The sequence below is a fragment of the Leptosomus discolor genome, chromosome 2, assembly GCF_034619465.1.
Source record: "Leptosomus discolor isolate bLepDis1 chromosome 2, bLepDis1.hap2, whole genome shotgun sequence".
In the NCBI taxonomy this organism is placed as follows: domain Eukaryota; kingdom Metazoa; phylum Chordata; class Aves; order Leptosomiformes; family Leptosomidae; genus Leptosomus; species Leptosomus discolor.
The window spans coordinates 46,076,563-46,086,143 of NC_141392.1; the positions used below are offsets into that span (position 1 = coordinate 46,076,563).

At 53.6% G+C, this 9,581-nt stretch overlaps 1 protein-coding gene across 4 annotated transcripts; it reads right to left on the reverse strand.

The window, feature by feature from the left end:
• Nucleotides 1–5,185: 5,185 nt before the first annotated feature.
• Nucleotides 5,186–7,076, reverse strand: ACTA1 (actin alpha 1, skeletal muscle). 4 transcript variants are annotated; one of them, XM_086461006.1, is made up of 7 exons: nt 6,948–7,076; nt 6,649–6,775; nt 6,451–6,537; nt 6,148–6,309; nt 5,736–5,927; nt 5,430–5,611; nt 5,186–5,329 (listed from the first exon to the last, which is right to left on the reverse strand). In XM_086461006.1, exons 1-7 carry the CDS (start codon nt 7,074–7,076, stop codon nt 5,186–5,188), a joined length of 1,023 nt encoding a protein of 340 aa, XP_086317132.1. The 4 variants fall into 4 exon arrangements, with proteins under 4 accessions (XP_086317132.1, XP_086317133.1, XP_009954190.2 ...); XM_086461007.1 differs by lacking the exon at nt 6,649–6,775 and having other exon boundaries at nt 6,451–6,646; XM_009955888.2 differs by having other exon boundaries at nt 6,451–6,775.
• Between the last annotated feature and the right edge of the window lie 2,505 nt (nt 7,077–9,581).

Sequence of the window (9,581 nt, forward strand, 5' to 3'; positions counted from 1 at the left end):
CAGCACGGCTGATGGTGCTGTGGGTTTTGCACCACGCCAGTGACCAGCCCTTCCTCTTGCTCCCTGGGTGTCCCCTTCCCAGCGCCGTCTTAGCCAATGCAACACCAGCAACCTAAGCTCAGCACTGGCCACTGTCAATGGCAATGTAAACTCATTTTATTTTGCACCTAAAAAAATTCAGGTGATGTCTGTGTCTGAGGAACCAGCAGGTGTGAAATGACCGGGCACCAGGGCAGCTTTTCGCTGGGGAAAAGGAGAGAGCTGAGTCCATACAGGGGTCCCCTTACACTCATGTACCTGAACCCCTACTCGCAGCCCTGCTTCGGTGAAAGAGGACAACCTAACCAGAAGAGCTATGAGGCTCGACCCCCTTTGCAAATACAACTCAGGTCCTCATGCCTCCGTGAGCCAGGGGTCAAGGACTGATGCCTGCTGCCACTGGCTTTAGGCTGCTCTTCTCTGAGCATGTGTGAGAGCCCTTTTTATAAGGCAGCCCTCCCCCTTTTCCCTCCAGCAGTGAGATTTCTCAGCCTTAAAGCCTTGTTTTCCCTGGAAGGGAGAGAAGCTGCTGGAAGCCAAGTGGTGAGGGCACAGAGGGGTAAGGGAGAGCATGTTTGGAGTGCATTATGGGTGGAAGGGATGTGCCAAGGAAGAAAGCTGCTTCCAGGGATCTATATATACGCAGCTCCCTGAGGTGGGGTTATAGAGTGGCTCATTCCCTGGCTGCCTGCGGCACTCCCTGAACAACGGTGGACAGAGCTGCCTCCCAGCTGCACGCTTTATTTTCAGAGCGTGGCCTTGAGTAGCCAAGACAAGACGGTGTTTGGCTGTGGTCCCTGCAAGCGCAAGAGGATAAACTGCCCAGGGTTGCCACAGTGATGGAGGTTTACATGCTGCTGGCCCCAGTTCTGCACTGGGCAGTGTAGTATCAAGGTTGACGGGATGCCCTGACTGGGGCGGGGGGGGGGGGGGGGGGGCAGGCGGAGAAGGAGACCTCCTGGGCTATAAAAGGTTTCTCCATCATCTTCTCATCTCCATCACACACAGCGCACATCCCCAGTGGGAGTCAGCAACCCTCTCGGCTTTCCCCGCTGCATAGCGATCAGAAACTGCTTTATTTTTCAGGTCCTGAGCAAATAAAAACCAGAGCCTTTGCCGGCTGCAATCACAGCTAATTCCCAAGGCTTCAAGCAGGACCCTTTCAGTCCTCTCAAAGGCTCTTCTGCCCCTGAGGGCCTGAGGAGGATCCCCAAAGCTGCCAGCAGTTCCCAGGAAAGATCATGAGGCTGAGGGATGCTCCAAATGGCCCTGTTGCTAAAGCTGCCCACCCTGACTGGCACCTGTCCCACGTGGGAGCCCTCCACACCAGCACTGCCTGCAGTGATCCACAGGTTGATCAACAGGTTACAGTCACCTTCATGTGCTCCTTTTTTTTCCAGCCCCAGGAGATGCACCATGGAAATCTAGACATCTGAATAGCTCTTTTAATTATTTTTTAAAGAAAAATGCCTGTTTGGTTCAAAAAGAAAGAAAAAAGAGAAAAAAAACCCTAACAGACAATGTTCTATTTGATTCATTTTTTGTGGATTAATGAAATAGAAGTAGCAAAATTTTTTCATATAAAATAAAGCATTTGAAGTTTTGAACAACTATGCTTTGAAAGGGCTTCCTTTTAATGCTTCACTTTCAGAAATAAAGTGAAGAATTTGTTGCTTGGGAGTTTCCGGTGAAAAATAATGGTAATTTTCAAGTAAATTTCAGTAAATCTCACTGAATAAATATTGTTGGCCAAATGCCCACGGGAGATTCATAGTCAACTGAGTAAGCAGTGGAGCTGCACTGGTGTCAGAACTGAGGGGGTGTTCAGGTCCTCTCAGCAAAGCCAAACCCAATAAATACTGTAGGTCAAAGTGCTTTTTTGTTTCTGCAGTTTTGGAGCCCCAGGGAGAAACGTGTTGGAGTGCCAGTTCCCTTTCCCAAATGGGGGACAGACCTGTGACATTTTGTGGGAGGTAGCCCATCCTAGGCCACATTCTGCTCTCTGTGCAATGCAGATTATCACATTAACAACATCTCTATCAAAATGAAATTAGGAACCACCTTCAGTGCCCTCATCTTCTCCAGGATTCCCTTTGTTCTTCTGCTCAGAGGCTCCCTCACGCCTGTCCCTCAGAACCCAGGTTTTCCCTGTTATTTAGCTTCTTAAATATTTTCACTGAAGGCCCAGACATCTGCAGACTGTGGGGAAGCTTACATCAAAACCCAGCCATGACTGTGCCTCCCGAGCTCATTGAAACACCCCCAACATAACTTTTGTCCCCTCCAGGACTCTGTCTCCAGATTTTCCATCTCTTGGTGATATTTGCTTCTTGCTTTGCCCACTGGGTGCAACGGCAGAGCCAGGCTGTGGAGGGTTTCCCTGCACGGCTCCAGCCCCAGATGTAGCAGGCTGTGGAGCAGGCAGTGAGCGACAGCCCGAGAGGATGCTGTTCATGCAGGCGAGAGCCATTCTGCCATTACCCTCCCTCCCATGTCGGTGTCCTGCATCCTTCCTTTTATTCCTTTTGTGACTCCTCTGCAGTCACATTTACGCCTTTGCCTCTCTCAAAACAGAGGATGCTGGTCCTGGCCATTCTTTGCCTACTGCCAACAGCACTGTTACAAGCGCAGAGAGGACAGTGAAATTATTGAGAAATGCACAGCGAAGACCCAACCCTGACTGCTGTGCACAAGCGAAGTTGCCGAAAACACCTTCCCAACACGGGTGGTCCTGTGAGCCATGTGAAAATCCAGCTCACCTGTTTCTGAACAATCTGTGTCTTCAAGTGCTGAAAATCCCAAAACCAGATTAAAGGCTGTTTTCAGATTAAAGAATGTGTTTTGGTTTGAAATTAAAACCTGAACAGGGTTGGCAGGCTTAAAAATTTGTTGCATTTCAGTGCATTGATTAAGCAAGCAAAATAACAAATCAGCCATTTTTTTCAGCTGTAAAAATGCACTTTTTAGCACTTCAACAGGATGAACTTGGAACTAAGCCTATCAAGAACACCCGATGCTGTAGGTTAGTATGAGACAAAATACTGCTGTTGGAGTCAGCAGACAACGAGACGGCAGTGGCAGCACCAGCCTCCCTGCGCGAGGCAGCGCCCAATGCCCTGGCTGCTGGAGGACTGCCCTCTGCCCACGGCCACACTCATGAGTGGCCCTAAACCCAAGTTTGGCACTGCAAAACCTAGGTCTTCATTCAGAGGGAGCAAGCATTTGATCAGGCTGGAGGAGGGGTGTGGCTGGCTCAGCATCACTCCTCCCCAAAATTGGCCCCTTCTGTTGTGGGTTTAGCACCTTAAATTTAGTCATGCAGGTGGAAAAGCTTTGTGCTGGTACCCCACAGTGAGTGCCGTCTACTCCACGAGGCTGCTTTTCTGACTTAAATTTATCTGTGCTTCTAAAACAGCCTTTTAATCAAATAACAGAAGCAGGTCCCAAAATCCATCTCCTAACACCACTTAAGCCACAATTGAACCTTAGGGGTCAAAAGTACTGCAGGCTTAATGTTAGTTAAGCACCTCCCCAAATCCCAACACAGCACTGTTGGATGAAATATGTGCCACTATGCAACAAGTTGCACAGGCGGCATGTAAAAGCTCATGTGTGGTTTTCAAGGAGCTCCTAGGGCTGCCCAGGGACCTCCCTGACCCCAGACACCAGGGCAGGATCAGACCAGCTCCTCCCACATGTTTTTCATTTGGGATAGGGCTGCAAAAAATTGTACTGACATACAGGTCTCACTTTAGTGCAGGTAAAACCAGCCAAAACGCAAGACAAGTGCACCTTTAGCACAGCCGTTACAGAGCAAAAACCTTCCTGGGCTGGAAGTTTAGCTGAAGATCATCTTTTTTTCCCAGCACTGCTGTCTCCCACAGCAAAGGGATACCCCAAAACTCAAGTACTGCTTTCCTGACAGTGCCCTGTGCTCCAGGAGGAGTCCTTCTCCAAAGGCTGCCGGCTCCTCCACACATGCCCTGACCCAGGGAGCTGTGCCAAGCCTGGCACGGCTTTAGGGTGGCTCCCTGAGGGAGTGGAGCACCTGGTGGGGTGGGGGACAGTGGAAGCAAAGGAGGACCCCACAGCCCCCCACCCCAGTACAAGAGAAGTGAAACAGGCAAGGGCAGCTTCCTCACCTCCCGCCCTGCCCTGCCTCCTCATAGGTAAAAAGGGCAGGCAAAGGCCTGGGGCAGGGGGAAGCCCCCGGGGTTTTCCTTTGGGCTCCCGGGGAGTCCTTGCATGGAGGATCTGGCCCTGGGAGGGGGTGGTCCGGGAGGGCAGAGGAGGGGGTGGTTCCTTTGCAGGCAGCACCTCACGTGTGACAGCGGCAAGGGGGTCAGGCAGGGTGAGGAAGTGGCCCCGGCTGCCCCCGGCCCCCCAGGGACAGCACGATGGCAGGCGGGTTTCCCATAAGCGGAGTGGAAAGCTCTTTATTTAACCTGCACCCGCCACCTGCCCTCAGCCCCAGCCTTGCCTCCGTCCATCACGCCTTGGAGCTGCACCAGCGTGCCAGGGCTACTTTTTTGGCAGGCTGAGCCAAATAAAATCCTCTGCAAGCCAAGGCTCCAGGTAACCCTTTCTTTCCCCCCCAGGTCTAGGAGGAGCACGTTGCAGAGCGGCAGGCACCCACCTTGCCGCACCATGACGCAACACGAAGCCACCCCTGGGGCTGCTCTCGGTGCCGCCGAGCTGTCTGCAGCTGCAGTCACAGAGCTGGCTCCTCTGGCTGGGGTCCTGTCCCCTCCCCAGCCCTCCTCCTGTCTGGAGAGCTCCAGCCTCACCACCCACTGCCCTCGCTGTTAGATGTCACCGTGCTACGTTAGCGAGTGACAGAAGAACCCAAGCAAATGACGACAAACCACCACATTAGGGGCGTGACAGAATGACTGATGATTTAATGCTTCTTGAAGTTTTTTGTTTCCTTCCACAGGGCATTGGTTTTAAAAACAAACAAAACGAGGTAAAATAAATTAATTTATGTACACTTTACATACACTGTGTCACGTGGAGCTTTGCAGCCACAGCAACCAGAAATCGTTACAAAATAGAAAGTTACATGGCTGTTGCAGGCCCTCGGCAGCCTGCAACCTAGAAGGTTGTCATCCTGAGCGTGGTTGGCAAAGAGATCATGTAAACATGTTTAGAAGCATTTGCGGTGGACAATGGATGGGCCAGCTTCATCGTATTCCTGCTTTGTGATCCACATCTGCTGGAAGGTGGACAGGGAGGCCAGGATAGAGCCACCGATCCAGACAGAGTACTTACGCTCAGGTGGGGCAATGATCTAGAAAAAGCCAAGAGAGAGATGAGATCAGTAACCAAGCAACCACCGCGGGTGGCGGGCACAGGGGTGTGCACCTGGGTCCTTCATGCGCCAGCCTTACCTTGATCTTCATTGTGCTGGGGGCCAGGGCTGTGATCTCCTTTTGCATGCGGTCAGCAATACCTGGGTACATGGTGGTACCCCCAGACATGACATTGTTGGCGTACAGGTCCTTCCTGATGTCAATGTCGCACTTCATGATGCTGTTGTAGGTGGTCTCATGGATCCCTGCGGACTCCATACCTGCGGGCAGGGAAGGGCAGGGAAGCAAGCACAAGTTAAGTGCAAAGTGAGAGCTCTGCGGGGGGGACTCAGGAGAGAGGGGAGAGCCGGCAGGGGAGGAGAGAAGGAGCGGGGGCACACACACCAATGAAGGAAGGCTGGAAGAGGGTTTCTGGGCAGCGGAAACGTTCGTTGCCGATGGTGATGACCTGCCCATCAGGCAGCTCGTAGCTCTTTTCGAGGGAGGAGGAAGAGGCAGCGGTGGCCATCTCGTTCTCAAAGTCCAGCGCCACATAGCACAGCTTCTCCTTGATGTCACGGACAATCTCACGTTCAGCTGCCGGGGGGAGCAAAGGCATCAGCGATTGCAAAGGAGGAACAGGGAACGCCTGCATCTCCTCCACACGTCTGCTGGGACTCCAGACCCCCAACCACACGCAAACTCCCCACAGAGAGTGCTCACGGGGCTTGAAATGGGTGAGAGGCTGCAGCATCCCTGGAGGTGCAAGGGTTGGAAGTGAAGGGAGGACATTTTTAGGGGAGGGAATATTGCTTACCTGTGGTGACGAAGGAATAGCCACGCTCAGTCAGGATCTTCATCAGGTAGTCAGTGAGGTCTCGGCCGGCCAGATCCAAGCGCATGATGGCATGGGGCAGGGCATACCCTTCATAGATGGGGACATTGTGTGTCACACCATCGCCAGAGTCCAGCACGATACCTGGGGAAACAAGAAGCAGCCACCTGAGACGCAGCCCACAAAGGGCCCTGCCCTGGGAGCCAGAGCGCTTGTCAGCTGTAAGAGACGAGTCCTGGGCGTCCTCGCTCGGGCAAGAGGGGCCAGCGGGACACCTGCACTCACCAGTGGTACGGCCAGAGGCATACAGGGACAGCACAGCCTGGATGGCCACATACATGGCAGGGACGTTGAAGGTCTCAAACATGATTTGGGTCATCTTTTCACGGTTGGCTTTGGGGTTAAGGGGGGCCTCAGTGAGCAGGGTGGGGTGCTCCTCAGGGGCAACACGCAGCTCATTGTAGAAGGTGTGGTGCCAGATCTTCTCCATGTCGTCCCAGTTTGTGATGATACCATGTTCAATGGGGTACTTCAGGGTCAGGATACCTCTCTTGCTCTGGGCTTCATCTCCTACGTAGGAGTCCTTCTGACCCATACCCACCATGACGCCCTACAAGGGAGGAAAACAGAGGGCTCAGCGACCTCTCCACAGGCGGCAGCATGGGGCTCCCCAGCAGGCCAGGCATCCTCCCTCCATGCAGAGGGCTGGGAGGCAGCAGGGACCCACGACCATGGCTGCGGCAGGGCTCGGGGGAGAGGCTTGGAGCGGGAGGGCGCCATACCTGGTGGCGGGGGCGGCCCACGATGGAGGGGAACACGGCCCTAGGGGCGTCATCCCCGGCGAAGCCGGCCTTCACCAGGCCGGAGCCGTTGTCGCACACGAGCGCGGTGGTCTCGTCCTCGTCGCACATGGTGTCGGCTGTCTGCGGGGGGCACAGGGGCTGAGCCGGACGGCCGGGCCGGCAGCCGCACGGAGGGGGCGGCGGGGCCGGGGCTTACCTGGGCTGGCTGCGGGCTCCGCGCGTCGGGCCGCTGGCAGAGAGGCCTCCCGCTCCTCGCCGGGTAGCTCGTGGGCCACCGCCGGCCGCCGAGCCTTTTATCGCGGCGGGCGCCGGCGGCGGACGGCCCCCAGGAATGCGGCCCCGGCCGTCGCCATATTTGGGCGTCGGGCCCGGCGCGGCCCCGGCCCGGCGCTGCCCAAAGAAGGCGCTCCTGGCCGCGGCCCAGGTGAGCCAGGCCCGGCCGTATAAGGAGCGTCTGCCGGCCCACCCCCCACCCCCCCAAAACACCCGCGGCCGGGGCCGAAATAATCCCCCGGCACCGCCGGGCCCGTTAAGGGCAAAGCAGGTGGGGGCCGCGGCGTCCGCCCCGCCGGGCGCAGGACCGGGCCTCTCCGCGGGGGCGGCCGGAGCGGGCCCGGGCCCGCCGGGGCGTCAGGGCGGAGAGGGTCGGGGGCTCGGTGGGCCCGGGGAGGCGAGGGGCTTCGGCTGCGCGGCCGCGACCTGGCGCAGCCCAGGAGTTCGGGGCTGCAAAGGGGAATAGGCCCCCGCCTGGAGGTACAGGTGAGCGCCGGGGGGGAGGAGGCAGGAGGCTGAGCGAGAAGGCGAAGCGACCAGGAGGATCTGTGGTTTGCACATAGTACCGCCGTACGCGGCGACAGCCCGCGTAAAAGCCGCAGCTTTACACACCGAGTTAAGCCGTGCATTTTTTTTCCTTGCTGTGATTTAAAAATGGAAAATAAATGCAGGGGATAACATCTGTCAGACAGACGCCTGAAGAGAAACCCGGTGAAGCATTAATCCCGGTGACTGTTCGATCCCAGAAGCCTGACGTAGCCGTGAATGCTGGTGCCATTACCGAGTACCCATTGCTGGCTGGTGAGCTCGGCCAGGCAACAGGGCATCCTCCAGCTATGGCTGCGGGTCACCCTTTCCAAAAGGAGCACAGCCTCATAGGCAAGTCATCTCTGACGAGCTGAAGGTATTGTGCAAGTGAAGAGGAACAGTTCATCTCCTTCAGCCATGGGTATTTAAGCAGAGATTCCACGTGGGACACTTGGAAGATTTTATACAGAAATTCTGGTTACTGATGGAAAGAAGAGGCAGTAACACGAGCAGATTTGCAGCCCTGCCAATGAGTCAATGCATACAATCATATCAACCTGCAAGACCTTCTCCAAAGGAACAACTGGCCAAGGCTAAATGCTTTTAAAATTTAGAAGAAGGGAGTTGGGAGAGAAGAAATAATCAGCCAGAAGCGCTCATGCTGTGAAGAGTCTCCTGCAAGTGGGGGCATTCTGCAGCCAATTTCCTCCACTGCAAGGCAGACGAGTCAACAGAGCAGCAGACAACTTTTCTTCTCCTCTGTTTAATTTCTGCATCCTCCAGTTTGGCAGGGTTCCTCTTTACCTCTGGCAGCTCTCTCTGTTTTATTCTGCTATAGATTTTCAGTTCCTGTCAAGTATTGCATTAAAATACACTGGCCATAAAACATGCTATTCGCTCGTACTGTTCTTCAGCTTCTCGCTTTATTCTTCAGTTCTGTCATCAACAACTGGCAGTACAAAAATCGGAAGCCTGGAAGCACTTAAAGGCATCACAGCCATCAAAACTGTTTACAGAACTGTAACATTCTGTCATGGTTTCCAAAATACGGTCAGTTGTGTTGAATCAGAAATCAAGTAACAGAAAGCCTAATGTCGCTGAGAGAGAAACATCCTTAATCACCTGACACAAGCACCAAAACCACCTATCCTTTGTTTCTTTTAATTTTCTCTCTACCCCAATCTAGTTTAAATCAAAATGCCCGATGGCGATGTTAAATTCTGACAGTTCTGCACATTTTCCACAGGTAGATCTAGTATTTAACTGGACTCAATAAATGAATTTGGTTTTGGTCCCAAGTCAGAAAACATTTGAAGTTAAGTTTGCAGAACAGAGCTGGGCACAAAGAAGATCACCATCCACAATGCATAGCTTCTGAAACTGATCACAAATGACAACTGACAAGCTTTCCTGCCACTCTGGTGACCACAGAGAAGTGTGGACATCCCCTGCTACATGTATTTTCCATTACTGAGAAAATGACTATTTAAGAACCAACGTATACATCCTTATTCAAAAGGAGCTAGCCACACTCCTCAAGCCCTTTTAACCAAAACCCAAATCTTTTTGTCTGAAGTTTGTTTTTGTTACACTTGGAAACAACCTAGAACTCTGGCATGACCTTCGACATGCAGTGGTAAATGAAGGCATCCTCCCTGTACAGTAATCTGAGACAGGAGTTCTGCACCAGGACAGCTTATTACATAATGAAACGGAGGACGGAGAGGAGGAATAGCCCCAAATCCCAGCCTCTTCAAGCTTCCTGACAGAACAGTGAACCAGCTCAACATTCCTAGTACAAGAACATTAAAC